The following is a 17,685-nucleotide window of genomic DNA, read 5'->3' as shown; positions in this document are numbered from 1 at the left end:
GAATCAGTTTGTTGTAGTGAATCAGTTCATTTTAGTGAATTAGTTCATTGTTGTGAATCAGTTCAGTGTGGTGAATCAGTCTTTTGTAGTGAATCAGTTTATTTTAGTGAATAAATTTTTGTGTACTGACAACATCACTCATTTTTCACCTGCACACTTGGTGCGGGCCCTGAGAGGTGGGCCCGGGGCCCCGGTGCCGCCCTCGTTGGGTCTGGTGAGCAGCACGCTGATCTCGTACTCTGTGTCGGGGTCCAGGTGGCCGATCTTGTGGTTGGGTTTGTCGACTGGTTGGCTGTCGATCAGGCTTCCAGAAAGCGTGCGGTACTCCACCTCCTTCTCGATGATCGGCCCGTCTCCGTTGATGGAGTTTGCGTTGAGCTGGATCCACATGTAGGTGGCGCCGACCGCCGTCAGCTGAGGAGGAGCGATGGGGATCGGAGGCTCTGAGAAACAGACACAGAAGGACATTTCAGCCATCAAATTTGTAATGTTACAGTCATGTTACTTTTTTTACATTTCCCTTTAGCTAGCTAAAAGTAAAGAAGATTTAATGCAGTAGCTTGTTTTTATTTGTTTGTACATTATCATACAGTTTTTTATCTAATATTTTCTATGGACCCAAGTTTGAGTCAGGGTTATTATTGTTAACTAAAACTAAAACCATGCTAAATAAATGAATAAAAATGTATTATGTGTGTGCATATTATATATATATATATATATATATATATATATATATATATATATATATATATATATATATATATATATAGAGAGAGAGAGAGAGAGATCGATTACTTCAACCAGTAGTCAGCGCTGTTGGAAACAATCGACTACTCCAGCATCCATTAACAATAATGCATTCGAAGAGTTTGTAAGTACGATGTGGATTTTAGGATTACAATATTGCGTGTAGATCTTAATTTCCATGACTGTATCTATGTTGCATGTAAAATTAAAATATGTAATGTAATAATTATGGGTGTGCTCGAAGCAGAATACTTTATTCGGAATGGCTAGGGTTAATGGCTTCAAAAATGAATAACGGAACAGGAATAATTCTGCCTGAATATTCTGCTGAGGTTGGCACAGTCTGGTGTTTGCTAGATAACAGTTGAACCATCAGCGCAATATTATACACAGACCTCTAAAGTCACGCAATAAACTTTATGAATGAAAAGAATGGAAATCAAACACAGCATTGACATCTCTCATGACATCTCTCTGCTTGCATGATAAATATTATTTTAGAAATTAATATTTTAGTTTAACACTGCATACTTGTTCAGTGATAACTATGAAAAAAAGACGTTGTACGATGTTGTATCCGAATGCAGATACGTACGTGTGTTTGTGATGTTGTGATTGTAAAAATGTAAATATGTAATGTCAGAATTATAAAGTTTTGATAATTTACATATGTAGCTAATTGTTGCATAAGGCTCTGAATTAATACGCATTTATTGATAAGAACCATTTAAAATAGTTTCATTTATAGTAACATGAACCACGAGTAGTCGAGTAACTCGAGCAGAAATCACTAGTCGTGCAACCCTTAATACAGTATATACACACACACAAACACACATTTCTCATTTTTGTTTCTGTTGAAGTACTAAAAAAATAAAAATTAAACAAACTAATCAAGCTCAAAATGGAATACTCAATTTTTTTGAGAATTTTTAACTTTCCTAGGATCTAAGTCTTAACCATCAGAATTAAAACAAAAAACTCTTTAAATACTAAGTTAGCTTTTTTTATTATATGACAAAAAATAGAGACCTTTTCCATGAAATTATAATTTTTTTCGATGCACCTGTAATGCCAGTGTTTCTGCGGACTTGTATTCCTGTCTGCTCGTGTTGTTCGTCAGCTGAACTCTCGAAGGCTAGTCATTTTCTTAATGAAATGCTGAGATGAGTGAAAAGCCGCATATCAACAAAGAGCTGCTTAATTCTGCCCTGTGTCTCTGGGCTTTAATATTAAGTGGCACAATTAAGCACCGGCGCGTCGCTCGCGCACAAAAGCCACAACATGCAATCTAGAGCGAAATCTTCAGACGGGCCTGATTCCTCTGAGCTAATGACTTAAACCAATTAATTTCCTGACCTTCATTGTTTCAGATGAGCACAATTTCATTAGTCGCCACCCCAGCGGTCCTGCTCCAATTCACCCGGTATGCCCATAAAGAAACACCCCCAACGCCACACACACAGAAACCGCCGCCAGAGCATGGAAATCTATTAGTAATACAAGACAATCTGCTTCAGTGTCAGAGCGAACCCGAACACAAACGAGGCCCATGACTGATGTTTCTACAGGAAAAACATCTCTTTTATTTGCTGTTGCTCACTATCGGCTGAGGCTCAAACCATCAGTAACTCTCTACAATAAAGTTAAAAAAGGTATTTTAACACTACTTTGCTTGGAACCAAATTCTCTAATGGCATGTTTGACCTAGATGAATATAAAATAAAATAAAATGTAATTTAATGATAACATTTTATAAAAATAAAAAATAAATAAATTACAACTGTAAAAAATAAAATATATTTTTTAATACAATTATAAAAATAAAACATTAATAAATTGAAAAAATTTATAAATTAAAATTCTAAAATAAAATTACAAAATATAATGTTGGAAAATGTGTATATATATATATATATATATATATATATATATATGATTAAAAAAATTTATTTAAATAAAATTATTAAATATAATTATAAAAATTAAATTTAATAAAAATTATAAATTATAATATGGAGTAAATTAATGTGGAAAAACAGTATCAAAAGCAACTGAGAAAGTGGTTGCACACTACTATGATATTGATGATAATGATTAAGAGCGTCACTGCTGTCTTTAGCACACAGAAATGAGCTCATCTTAGACAAATGGACAGACGGACGGTAGGCTCAGACTGAGAGCTCATAGCAGCTGAATCGCAGGAGCAGGTCAGTGTAGAGGAACCACACAGCGGCGTATGGATGTGGAGCGTGGAGAATGCCAATTACAGCTGCGCTAATGGAGCATCCATCATCCTGGCAGCTCTGTGCAGGTGTGACCACAGACACGCTCCACTACACCCACAACAACAACAACAACAGCGACATCTCTCTCCATCCTCCTGCTGATCGATTCACACACTCCAGACAAACCACACACGCCACGAAACGCCATGAACATGCACACGCGTGAATGTGATTCACTCCGGCTCACTGCTCGCTGCTGTCAGTCATCACTAGTGCTGGTGCTGCACCATACAGCCCTACCGTACGAAACGTCATATTTTCTATAATAATACATCCAATATTTCAACATTCATATAATACAGTAAATGTTACTATTTCACCCATCAAAATATCCTCTACGTTCCAAAAAGAGGATTTACTGAAACTAGGCTAAAGAAAACCTTCAGTCTGAACTAATGCAACTTTTATGCATCTTTTTTATTTTAAAAAATAAATAACCAGAAAGAAATCCTTAATTTGACTTAATTACTGCTGCCAAAACAAAATGCATGAAAAAAGAAATAACTTAGTAAGTAAATAATTGTCTTTAATAAGCAATTTAAAAAAAAAACAATTCTCAGAATGAAAACATATTTATTAATAAAAAGTGCTCGTAAAAAAAAATGATATAAAATATAATATTATAATATTTTAAATAAAATTATACATTTAAAATCAAATATAATTTAAATATATCCATACATTTAAAACATATACTGTATGTTTAACAGTATTATAAATATAAAATACATTTTTAAATATAAAAACGGCAAATTATTTTTATTTTATTTTATAATAATTTATATATAATTACAATAAAAATATACTTAAAATCCAAAATATTAAAATACATATTCATAAATATAAAACATTACTATTAAACACAAAAAATATAATTATAAAATGTTTTTATAAAGTTTGAACAAACAAACTTAAACAAAATGTATATATATATATATATATATATATATTTATATATATATATATATATATACATTTTTTTTTTTTATTTACCATTACAATTCCTCTATTGTTCCTCTATGTTCAATGTTCTGAACATCTGTAATGGTTTTATTTCTTTTAATGAAAACAAATGTAACTCATTTTAATGATTAAGTAATTGAATTAAATGCCATGTTTACTTAAAAAAAAAAAAAGTTACAAAAAACAGTACAAATACTGAAATACAGTTATGGCCAGTAATAAATATTTTAGGCTGTCAAAACTTCCAATGCAGTCTAAAATTGTAAACGTATGCATTTTTTTTTCAAAAGCAGAAGAAATTCTATACAGTTTCTTACTTCTGCAACTCTCTGATGAGAAACAGAGTTAGTACTTGACTCGAGTAAAAGTGTAAAATCATGAAACAACACACACGACCCTTTAAAACACTAGTTCAGAGGAACTAAAAGTGTCTCATCATCAGAATCAGAAGACCATGTGACACCAGTGAGAGTACAGAAACCCTTCGATCACCAGAGGTCAGAGGTCAGAGGTCAGCGCTCCGCTGCCTGCGAGTGTGTGTTTGTGCACCTGCCGCTCACACACACACACACTCATGCGGTCTGTTGGGCCACACCCCGAGCCGTCTCTGACACACTCTGTCATCAGGAGGTTCTGGGCTTTCTGCAGGTTTGGGGCCGGACCGAGTGAATCTGAGCTAATGTGACGTGACAGAGACCTGAACTCATCACACACTCGCTGTCTGCAGGCCAGCTTCCTCCTCAGAAGGTCGAGCATCACACAACTTCCCCTCGCTCGTGTTTTCCTTCTTTCACTGTCCGTCACACACAGAATCTCAAACTACAGTAGCACACCATACACAGAAGAGAACGCTCAAATAACATCTTTAGATCCTGAAATATCAGAAGAGAACAATATATGTAGAAAAAATGTAAACTGAAATAGTATGTGTGTATGTATGTGTATATATATATATATATATATATATATATATATATATATATATATATATATATATATATATATATATATATATATATATATATAAAATCTATAAAAATGTAAATATTAAAATATATATCCATAACATATATGATATAAAATATTATACTATAATATTTTAAATAAAAGTATACATTTATTTAAAATCAAATATAATCTAAATATATCCATACATTTAAAACATATACTGTATGTTTAGCAGTATTATAAATATAAAATATATTTTTAAATATAAAAACGGCAAATTATTTTTATTTTATTTTGTAATAATCTATATATATTTACAATAAAAATATACTTAAAATCTAAATATTAAAATACATATTCATAAATATAAAACATTACTATTAAACACAAAAAATATATTTATAAAATGTTTTTATAAAGTTTGAACAAACAAACAAAATTTGTGTGTGTGTGTGTGTGTGTATATATATATATATATATATATATATATTCATATTTATAAATATTAAAAATATAAAAAATATATATATTTTTTTTTTAACACACTACTGGCAAAAAGAACACATTTGAGGCCAGTAAGGTGTATTTTCGGTGGTTAATTCATTGGCAGAAGTTCATTCTGGCACTGCAGCAGACTTGAGTGTGTGTGTGTGTGTGTGTGTGTGTGTGTGTGTGTGTGTGTGTGTGTGTGTGTGTGTGTGTGTGTGTGTGTGCGTGCAGAGAACGGAAGCATGCTGTAAATGATTTATGACTCTCATTGTGCTGTCACAGGACGCGGGTCAGTCTTGTTAACCTGCGGGCGTCTTTCTCCTGGAGGAAACAGAGCGTTGTGACGCCCCTCGCTGCCCTTGGCCACTCACACACACACACACACACACACACACACACACACACACACACACACACACGCACACACACACGAGAATGAGAGTCTCCTACAAAACGTGTTTCACGCCGCCTGACAGGCCGATGTTTAATCTAAAGGGGCAGAATGTAAAATAATACGATTTTCTGAGCCAATTTGGGCTAATAATCAGAGAGAGAGACGTGATGAAGGAGAGGAACCTTCCGCTAACAAACACACGGATAAACAGAGCCAGAATAAGATCATCATCTTTTGCATTTACAGTAAAAAAGATATTTTAGGCTGCATGATTTTCTTCATTAACCCGTTATAACATCATAACATCCTCTAGACTACAAAAAGAGCTTCTACTGGAACTAAACGACTGAACTTATGCAACTTTCTTTCCTTTAGTAATTGCTTTTTTTTCCTTCTCATTTTTTTTTGGAAAGACAAAAATAGCAATTGGAAAAAATGTAGACTTTGATATTTGTGCCGCTTCATTTCCACGGAGGAAGCTGTTGATATTATGGTCTGTGGAGAGCAGCGTATAAAGACATCTGACTGAACGTGAGCCGGATATGACTCCACCTCCAGAGAATTATGAGCGATCTCCATCACGAGCGCTCATGAAAACTCACGTTTGACCACCAGAAGCCCGTAACTGGACACGCCGACCCCTCTCTCGGAGCGCACGATGCAGCGGAAGCGGCCCGAGTCGTCTTTGGTGGTGTTGAGGATGTCGAAGGTGGCGGTGTAGCGTCTGGAGTTGACGGGTTTGGTGTCCTTCATAGGAGCCGCTCGTCCTCTGATGCCCTGAGAGTCACACACAAACAGAGCACGACCAGTCACAAAAACACAGCCAGTTATTCAGCTGAAATGTCCAAATACAGCTCACTTCAAAATCAATGTTTACTGGAGAAATAGATCCAGCTCTAAACACTGACTGTAATTCACTTATCTAGAATAACCAACAGAACAGTGTGTGTGTGTGTGTGTGTTCATGTTCAATCAGACCTTATGAATTATTACTATAAGTAACTAAACAAAAACTAACTGAAATACTAAAATTGCTAAATTAAATTTGCAAATTAAATTACAAACTGTAAATTAATAAAAAATAAAATCCAATAAAAAAGCAAGAGTTAATATGGACGGAACTGCTGTGTTAAAGCTAAAATAAAATATGATATTATATCATATATGACATATGACATGAAAATAAAAAATAAAATAAAATAAAATAGATTAAAAAAAAAACATTTTTAATTTAAACTAAATGAAAACAAATAATTTTAAAGTTAAAATAAAATAAAATAGATTAAAAAATTAAATTAAATTAAATTAAAACTAAATGAAAATAATTTTGAAGCTAACTGAAAATAAATTTAATCCTAAAACTGAACTAAAACCAAATAAAATCTTTTAACAAAAAAAAAAAAAAACTGAACTAAACTAAAAAAAAAAAAACTAAACTGAAAAGAAAAGAAAATGACATGACAATGGCAATGAACTAATCCTAAATGAAGACTGCTGACCCCACACACTCAAACACAGCGGCTCTGCTGACTGATTTACCTGCAGCCAGAGCTTGTAGTGGACGTGGTCTTTGGGCTGACCGTTAATAGTGCACTGGAAGGTGGCCGTCTGTCTGGCGTTGACCTCCACGCTCTTAATGTGCAGGAAGTGAGGCGTGTTGACTGACAGACAGAGAGAGAATCAGTGAGCAACAACTGACAACATGATGCTTCATTCAGTGATTGAACTCAGACGACTCCTCCAGACGTCTTACCAGTGGTGGACAGTAACGGAGTAGCTTTACTTCGTTACTGTACTTAAGTACATTTTTCAAGTATCTGTACTTTACTGGAGTAGTTTTATTTTGAGCAACTTTTACTTTTACTTCACTACATTCCAAAGCATAAAATCGTACTTTTTACTTCACTACATTTCATAAAACATATCGTTACTCCCTATAATATATCACGTGCTCCGACACGCAGAAGCGGTGTCTGATTCATCATGAACGAACTGAGTCTTTTTAAAATAAACTTTTAAATCGGATCGCGAATCGCACCAAACGATTCGTTTACGAATTATAATGATCCGATTGCAGCTGTTCTGGAGTCGACCACTCACTGATTCAAATGAACCGTTTAGTGCGAGTCACCAGAAGTAAGAACCGGGAGATCTTGTGAGCGCGCGTGCGTCTGATGTTACTAAAAGTAAGTTATGTCGAAATTTTGGATTAATTATTGTAACTGAAAATCATATTTAGGTCAAAACTGTCAGTTGTTTGGGAACTAAATCCGTTGTAAAGAGAGATCTATTTAAGCCCACTCAAATGCTCGAGTGCAGGTGATGCAGACACATCAATTTTAGGTAAAAAAACAACAACAGCAACAAAAAAAAAAAAATTAAAACAACACAGATTAAATACAATAACTCATGCATGTTCAAATTCACCGCTGCCGTAATGTTAACAGTTTTATTAAAATGTCCTATGTGACGTCTGTTTTTATATTGTTTATCGACAGTAACGTTATACATATGTATATTGTTTGGATTAACTAGACGAGTAGACAGACATGAATGTTCATCGTACTGAAAATAAGTAAATATTGTTAGCTGATGCTAACTGTCTAGCTAACAAGCTTGTTGGTGCTAAGTTGATGTAATTTTTATAAATGTCCAAATATTTTTATTTAGCCACATATATATATATATATATATATATATATAGAGAGAGAGAGAGAGAGAGAGATAGATAGATAGATAGATAGATAGATAGATAGATTACATCTGGTTAGAAAAGAAAGGATGTGATGTTCAGAACATGGTAACTACAGTAATTATCAGTGGGAAGAGATGCACCCCGTTTGGCCAGGGTTGTTTTTAAACCACAGACAAGATTTGAGAAGGAAAAAATCATTATGAAATTTTTTTTATTATTTTTTTCCTTAAAATGTTCTTCCTAACTTCAGGCCTTATTATCATGTCATATATACAGTACAGACCAAAAGTTTGGACACACCTTCTCATTCAAAGAGTTTTCTTTATTTTCATGACTATAAAAATAGTAGATTCAAACTGAAGGCATCAAAACTATGAATTAACACATGTGGAATTATATATGGAATTATATACATAACAAAAAAGTGTGAAGCTGAAAATATGTCATATTCTAGGTTCTTCAAAGTAGCCACCTTTTGCTTTGATTACTGCTTTGCACACTCTTGGCTTTCTCTTGATGAGCTTCAAGAGGTAGTCACCTGAAATGGTCTTCCAACAGTCTTGAAGGAGTTCCCCGAGAGATGCTTAGCACTTGTTGGCCCTTTTGCCTTCTGTCTGCGGTCCAGCTCACCCCTAAACCATCTCGATTGGGTTCAGGTCCGGTGACTGTGGAGGCCAGGTCATCTGGAGCAGCACCCCATCACTCTCCTTCTTGCTCAAATAGCCCTTGATGCCTTCAGTGTGACTCTACAATCTTCATAGTCATGAAAATAAAGAAAACTCTTTGTATGAGTTTTCCAAACTTTTGGTCTGTACTGTAACTTTGATGTTCTGTAAAACAACTAACTTTAAAATACTTTGTTCTTACTGGTGAAGATCAGATGGTCATCTCTGTTTTCTCTCAGGTACATCACAGTGTAAGCTTCACAGTTAACATCACTCTCATCAGCGTAGTCCATATCAACAACAAAAATATATCTTGACTCCATATTTTGAGCAGTAGGATTATAAAAAAATGTGCTAATATAAAACTAAATTAAGTAGCCTATGTAAAATTGCAAACATCTATCTTGCAGTACTTTTTTACTTAAGTACATAAAAAATTGAGTACTTTTGTACTTTCACTTGAGTAAAATTGAAAAAGGAGTACTTTTACTTTTACTGGAGTAATATTTTACCATATGTATCTGTACTTTTACTCAAGTACTTGATTTGTGTACTTCGTCCACCACTGCGTCTTACACCTGTGAAACTGCAGTGAATCAGTCAGAAAATGAATCCGCACACGTTCACTCAGCACATTTCCATCAGGATATTACAGGATCAACCGCTGAGTTTTCCAGACGCAGCGCTTTGAGAAACTCGCGAGAAAAGGTCAGAGAGACACGAAACACATCAGATTGAATGAGAAAACAGCCCCAGAACCCAGAAACACCAGAGAGAGAACCAGCGGAAGGAGAGATGAAATAAAGTATCAATATTAGATGAAACTAACAGAAATTAGAAATGTTGCATGAGCAGGTTTTTTTTTTCTTTATTGATTTATTATAGATACAAAAAATTAACTATAACTTAAAAATAAATTATTTCTAAATACATTATTAAATAATAAATTAAACCTAAAAACAGAAAAAAAAGATTTTAATTAAAATTAAACCTAAAATATTACAATTACTTAAAATTAAACTAAAATTAAAAGGAGTATTAATTAACACTAGTGTATTTAACTGGATCACCACGTGGAAATACTAAAAGAAGAACCAAAATTTAATCAATTTTAAAACAAAGGTTAAAAGAATAAAACCTAAAATTAAAATCAAAAATAGATTTTTAAAATTAAAATTAACCTAAAAGTCTAGTAATAAAATAATCATAAAAAAAAAATCTGAAAAAAAAATCCAATATGATACAAAAAAAAGAGAAACAAGAAACAAACATGATGCATTTACTTGGGAATAATGTGATTTCACATGAAACCGGAGTTTGAGAACAAACGAGGGAAGAGAGATGGAGAGAACGACTAAGAGTGATGAATAACAGACGAGGAGAGATGGATGAGCAGGTGAAAGAGTGAAGGTCAAACATCAGACGCTCACAGAAACATCACTGAAAACCAAATGTGCTTTCATTTATCAGCTGATGAACCACGTTATACAAGACATTTAAAAACGATTATTAATTATAAGATCATGAAGCTGTATGACTTCATATCTGTCACGATCAACTGCTGTTTATGGAAACTGATCCTTACAAAAGCACCAGTGGAGCTTCTGCATTTAACGAACCAGTAAAGTTTAAAGTACTAAAATAACTCCAATTAAAAACTAAAATTGAAATATACTGGAAACTGAAAAATACATTTAAAAACCTAAAGTGTGTGTGTGTGTGTGTGTGTGTGTGTGTATGTATATATATATATATATATATATATATATATATATATATATATATGTATATATAAATTCTAAAAAGATATCCCTAAGTGTCTTTAATTTGGCTTTAACTTTTTTTCTATGTATTATGCCGTCTTGTATTATAAATAATGAACTGCCATATTTTCCTATGCATTTATATTCAATATTATTTACATTCAATATGTACATACATTTCATTATTATTTGCTTGTTTTCCAGTAGAGTGCGTTATTATAATGTAAAGGTGCAATACGAATCTAATATATTATATAATAATAATTTTAAAAAAATTACAAAAAGCACATATCAATAACAAAAAAAATAAACTAAAATAAAAACAAAAATTAATTCAAAATATAAATACATATATATTTATAATAATAAATAAATTATCTGTTAATACATAACAAATAATATTACCATTAATTTTTCTAACTCAAAGCATCATATTTCTCAAATAACTCAAAGCGTCAATACAGAGCTCAAGTCTTATGGGTGATGATACTTCAATGGGTTTTAGTGTCTTTTTAAAGCTTTAGTTTCTTGTAAATACATGGGAAACATGAACAGAAGAAAGTCCCAGAGGTTTAGAACAGCGTGAAGAAGAGTAAATAATGATTTTGAAATGTTAGACCGGATGAATCACCTACAGCAGCATTAGTTAACATTAACTAACCCACACAACCTCAGAGGCATCAGCTGAAAAGGAAGAAAGTAGCGAAATAAAAATGAGTGACTACCAAACTGTCAAAGTGACTCACACTGGCGAGTGATAAGTGTTTGTAATCATCTGAGCTCACAGAGGAACACAGAGAGCAGAGGGGATTGTGGGATTGCAGTGTTTGGTGACTCTGTTCTTTAATCTGCTTTCAAAGGAAGCGCGTCTGTCGTCGGTTCTGTGTGGCAGCAGCAGATAGTGAAGCCCTGTGACCCTCATGTTCACGTCTCATGACACTTACTGCACTGATGGCCCTGACGTGAGATTCCTCTGATGGCCAGCAGACCCCGTTCCCCAGATGCCACCACCTCAAACACCAGCTGAAACCAGAGACACAGAGACAGAGAGTCAGGCGGAGAACAACCTTCCAAAAACATCATTTTCAGAGATTCATTACAGAATTTAAAACGAGACACTTCAGAGGCAAAACAAGTGTGTTTTCATACTCTGGTCAGTTTTGATTCTATATGTCTTCTTTCAGACTAGTGGAAAGCACACACATTTAAGTGCTAATTTTAATGCATTTTGTCTATTTACGTCTGTAGATTTAAATTCCAATACAATATATGTGGTTTTATTAACAAAGTTCGGGAGAAGCACGATCAGATAATCATCCAATTTGGCACAGGTGCATCTCGTTTAGCTAATCATCTTAAATAGCACGCAAGCGTATATATATATATATCCAGTCTTCCTACCTCCTGTCCCACGACAGTTTTTCGGCATAGACCGTTTGTCAGCATTCGGTTCGCTCTGTCAGCATTCGGTTCGCTCTGTCAGCATTCGGTTCGCTCTGTCAGCATTCGGTTCGCTCTGTCAGCATTCCGTTCGCTCTGTCAGCATTCGGTTCGCTCTGTCAGCATTCGGTTCGCTCTGTCAGCATTCGGTTCGCTCTGTCTGTCATCTTATCACAGGCCCAATCTTCCTTCCGACGAAGATATCTATCCGCCGAACACCAACAAGCGTCATCGCGTCAGCTGCTCTTCTCGCCAAGCCACACGTTGTGGCCAAAAGCTCGTGCAAATCCTTGAGCTCGCCTCACTCGACAACATGATTTTCTCGCCAGGACCGGGCTCTATTATAATGCTGGATCGCAGCAGTGCTCCAGTTCTCCCCGCAGTAAACCTCTCTCGCTTTTTCAGCCGTGGCGCAGTTCGATGCTGCCTCCACTAGCGGCGAAGACCGTGCGTTGTTGTAGTGGCATGTCGTTCGTGAAAGAATCGTTTTTTTGAATGAATCTTCTAGGCGAACGAATCGTTCTCGGTTTACACTCATTCATGAAGAATTTTTCAGAGTTGTCATCCACAATGAGCGAGTTTCATATGAGTCTCAGAGATCGAGAGCTCTCATTCGTGAACGAAAGGACTAAACCGGTATACATGTCGAGTTGATTAAACGGATACATGTCGTTCGTAAACGCAATGAACTGGTACATATCTGATCTTAACAAAATTGATGAGAGTAAACCGGGTCAGTTAGCCATTTAGCATGTCAATCTTGCAAAATGTAAAGCGCAGTTATAGGTACTGTGCACATATTGTTTACATGTTTAGCATACAAAAGATAAATTCCACGTTTAATCCCCGATTTATGAACGTGAATATATAGATCAATATATGAACCGTCTGACCAAACAATTAAAATGCTAATAATGCGAGAAAACCTCGTGATTTGCTCATCTGAACAATTTAAATAGACGTTATATATAGAATGCGCTTATGAAGACGCCAAAATTTGTTAAACGGCGTTATGACTTAACTCGAAGCAAAGGCTTTTTGCAGAGTTGTCATCCACACCGAAATGTCTAAAGCCATTACACTTACTTTACTGTGCATGTTTAAACCTCACTGAGATGATACAGACATAAGTTTCGTGCAATTATTCCGGCAGGATCAATTATTTAGGGACATATTTCACCATTTACTGGCATGATTATTCAGAATTTTTCAAAAAACGCAACTGCCTCGTGTTTGGCTGCAGAACAACAAGTGTGAGTAAATTTTCTATCGTCTTTTTAGGACTGTTATATGAAAAGCATGCAAAGTAAATGTCTTTAGAAACGGCTTGAATTTGAATTACTGCAATTAACGTTACTGCTATAGACATGTCTATTGGTACAATGGTTTATAAAACTAAACATGCTACATCGTTTCAAAGCCTCTATTTTCACAGTCCATACTACAACAGGAAAACAGCATCCCAAATTTATCTGCTCTGGAGGCTGTTTAAAAGGGCCCGAAGGCCAAAACGAGAGGAAAAGATGCTTTTCCAACAGGACTGTATTAATTCAGACAAGGTTTGAGCAATTGTCAAATCAGCCAACAACTAAAGCAGCCAAAGCAAGCATGAAGCTACTTTTACTTGCAACACAGGCCTGCACATCTCAGTATTTCCATCCTGTTACTTCTGCTAGCAGTGCAGGCTACACAGGTTCTTCAAGACATCACACACCCCAGCCCCTTCCCACGACCCACAGCTACAGCAGCTGAAGCAAACGTGAGGCCGCCTCCATTCGTAAACGCGCCCTCAACTCTTCCGCTCCCTCATGCTACTAACCATTTTTCTGTTCAGTGGCCTCCAGCTCCAGATTTGCCAGAAGGCAGAGGGTACCAAGACCTATTAGTGGTCAGGCCGATTATTTTATTTATTTATATATATCTATCTCGAACCCTCTTCAGCCAACCCCTCTAACGCCAGCTCATCCCCTTTCACTAAAACTCCTAATCTACCATAGCTAACTCTCCTAACATGCCCTATCTGTCTGTAACGGTCAATCCTCACTTCAGCCATCCTTCCGCAGGAGCTTTCTCTGTATCTCCCCACCGCCGCAGCATTGTCCGCTCCCGCAGGAGCCTTCTCTATATCTCCCCACTGCCGCAGTATTGTCCGCTCCTGCAGGAGCCTTTTCTGTTTTGTCCTCACTGCCGCAGCAGTCTCCGCTCCCGCAGGAGCCTCTACCTATATTTCACCACTGCCGCAGCAGTGTCTGCTCCCGCAGGAGGCTCTACCTATATTTCACCACTGCCATAGCAGTGTCTGCTCCCGCAGGAGCCCTTTCCATCCTTCCCTACTGCCGCAATTCTCGCTGCCGCAAGAGCCTCAAAAAAAAAAAAAAAAAAAAAAAAAAAAAATATATATATATATATATATATATGTCCATTCTCCAATTCAACCTCATCAGGCTCGCTTTTGTCCAACTCCGGAACGCCCAATCTAAATTCACGATGGACCCTCCTTTCATCAATGACTCTGGTTTAAAAATATTAGTAATAAAGTATTCTTCAAAAAAAAAACAAACAAAAAAAAAAAAAAAAAAAATCCATAGTTTAATCGAGTAATAAAATGTGTTTTTGCTTAATTATACTGATGTGCGCATGCAAAGTAAATCTGATGGGTAGGATAAAATGTCAGGACCCCGGACTTTTATTTAGTCGGGTTGACGTACCTTTTCAGTTCTGTGTATGTGATGTGACGCTAGTTTTACTTAAATCAAATGGTCAAATGCTCATGAACTGACTGTCAGAGCAGTTCTGGAGATGTTGTTCATGTGTTCAAGTCCTTATTTAGTGAGACAGCAGACGCAGAAATTACTGTGAGCGTAACGCGCGCTTCAGTGTGTGTGTGATAAAGGAAGTTGCGCTCCTGCTCCATTCATTAACAGAGACACACAGAACATGCAGGATTTACATTTAAATACTGTTCCGGCTTAATATTTAGAGATATTAATTCGTGAATTGGATGTAAGTGCAATGACCTATTTTGATTAATTCATTCAAAAAAAAAATCAATAATAATAATAATAATTGGCAAAGTTCCGTGCCATTCCGCGTTCAACTGTAAATTCCGTTTTTGTGACTGGATTCCGCGATCCCCTCCACGTTTTCTGCATCGCGGAAATTGTAGGGCCCTAGTTGTGGTATGCCAGCTCTGTCTTGCAATGGACACATGCCACAACGTTCTCTTTACGTCCTCAAATCAAAACACTGCTGACTCCTTGCAGTACGTGATTTTCGGACGCAGCGCTTGTCTCCTTCCGCCAAAAAAAAAAAAAAAATGCGTTGTCACATTTAAAAAAAATAAATCATTGCGAAAGAACCTGACGTGAGATTTAGAATAAATTAAAAGAGTCTTCGAAGCAAAGGAATTTGCCTACATCATTTTTTGTAATCGCGTTACTCGAGGAATCGTTTCGGCCCTAAACCTAAGCAGATCAAAAGGGGCCTCTCACATAATCCGATAGATGCCCTCGGTTGTTGTTCATCAGACATTTAAAAAAAATAAATAAATAAATAAATAAATAAATATATATATATATATATATATATATATATATATATATATATATATATATATATATATATATATATATATATATATATTCCTCCTTAAATCATGTTGTGTACTTGAATAATAGAAGCCTCTCAGTTATCGTTTCTTCGGCCAAAGTAAGGGCCCTCCAGCCATCGTTACAATCTCCTTGCCTATTTCAACATCGGACAGGGCTCTCCCTTCCGGTGCAGCTGGGCAGTGGCTCCCTTCGGTCGCAGTGTGAGCCTTTCATCTGTCATTGAGTTGCGCTGCGCGCTCAGCGGCAGACGGGGTTATCCCTCCCGGTGCAGCAGAGCCACAGGCCCCCTTCGGTCGTCGTGACAGCCCTCCATCCGATGCATCAAATTAAGCCTCGTATACAGTCGCAAGGGGGACTCTCCCTTCCGGTGCAGCAGAGCCGCAGCTCCCTTCGGACGCAGCGAGAGTCCCTCCATCAGTCGCGTTTTCTTGCCTACTCCGTATCGGACGGGGCTCCCCTACCGGTGCAGCAGACCCACGGCTCCCTTCGGTCGCAGGGTGAACCCCCCCCCGTCTGAGTTATGTTGCATGCTCAATGACGGACCGGGATCTCCCTCCCGGGGGAACAGAGCCGCTGGCTCCCTTCGGTCGCAGCAGGAGCCCTCCATCCGATGCATCAAACCGTGCCTCGAATCTTCTTGCCTATTCTGCATCTGATGGGGCTCTCCCTTCCGGTGCAGCAGACCCACGGCTCCCTTCGGTCGCAGGGTGAACCCCCCATCTGAGTTATGTTGCATGCTCAAGGGCGGACAGCGTTCTCCCTCCCGGGGGAATAGAGCTGCTGGCTCCCTTCGGTCGCAGTGAGAGCCCTCCATCAGACGCATCAAGCCATGCCTCGCATCGCAAGGGGGACTCGCCTTTCCGGTGCAGCAGAGCAGCAGCTCCCTTCGGACGCAGCAAAAGTCCCTCCAACAGTCGTATTCCAGTTAGCGTCAATCAGGGCTCTCCCCTCCGGGGCAGCACTCCTGCTGCAGAGTTGCGAACCCCCTACGGAGGCTGGGAGAACCCTCAGAGGCAAAAAAAAAAAAAAAAAAAAAAAAAACGTGCCTCCATAAACCCGCAATGGGGGACTCCCCCTTCCGGTGCAGCAGAGCCGCAGCTCCCTTCGGATGCAGCGGGAGTCCCTCCAACAGTCGCGTCTCTTTGCCTTCTCAGCATCGGACTAGGGCTCCTCTTCCGGTGCAGCAGACCCACAGCTCCCTTCGGTCACAGTGTGAACCCCCCATCTGAGTTATGTTGCATGCTCAACGATGGCTAGGGATCTCCCTCCCGATGGGGTACAGCCGCTGGCTCCCTTCGGTTGCATTAGGAGCCCTTCATCCGACGCGCCAAACCGCGGCTCGAATCTCATTGCCTATTCAGCATCTGACGGGGCTCTCCCTTCTGGTGCAGCAGACCCACGGCTCCCTTCGGTCGCAGTGTGAACCCCCCGTCCGAGTTATGTTGCATACTCTATGGCGGCCAGGGATCTCCCTCCCGATGGGATACAGTCGCTGGCTCCCTTCAGTCGCAGTGAGAGCCCTCCATCAGATGCAACAACCCGCGCCTCGTACTCAGCCGCAAGAGGGACTCTCCCTTCCGGTGCAGCAGAGCCGCAGCTCCCTTCGGAGGCAGCAAGAGTCCCTCATTTCTTGATATCCGGCATCGTGCTCCTCCCATAAGCGGCACGGAGGGCTCGCT

The 17,685-nt window shown here is 37.7% G+C and overlaps 1 protein-coding gene across 9 annotated transcripts in view; it reads right to left on the bottom strand.

Annotated features, from left to right (window-relative positions):
- The window catches only part of LOC127946067 (receptor-type tyrosine-protein phosphatase mu), a 161,278-nt gene that overhangs the window by 88,495 nt on the left and 55,098 nt on the right, over window positions 1-17,685 (bottom strand). For all 9 annotated transcript variants that reach the window (XM_052542364.1, XM_052542358.1, XM_052542366.1 and 6 more), the window contains exons 4-7: window positions 11,900-11,978; window positions 7,372-7,493; window positions 6,435-6,609; window positions 150-443 (exon numbers count right to left, since the gene is read on the bottom strand). In XM_052542364.1, coding sequence (XP_052398324.1) covers window positions 150-443; window positions 6,435-6,609; window positions 7,372-7,493; window positions 11,900-11,978 — 670 coding nt within the window. The remainder of the gene's footprint in view (window positions 1-149; window positions 444-6,434; window positions 6,610-7,371; window positions 7,494-11,899; window positions 11,979-17,685) is intronic.

The sequence above is a fragment of the Carassius gibelio genome, chromosome A24, assembly GCF_023724105.1.
Source record: "Carassius gibelio isolate Cgi1373 ecotype wild population from Czech Republic chromosome A24, carGib1.2-hapl.c, whole genome shotgun sequence".
Lineage (NCBI taxonomy): Eukaryota > Metazoa > Chordata > Actinopteri > Cypriniformes > Cyprinidae > Carassius > Carassius gibelio.
The sequence above is the reverse complement of the archived record's forward strand: the minus strand, read 5'-3'. Positions and strand labels throughout refer to the sequence as shown.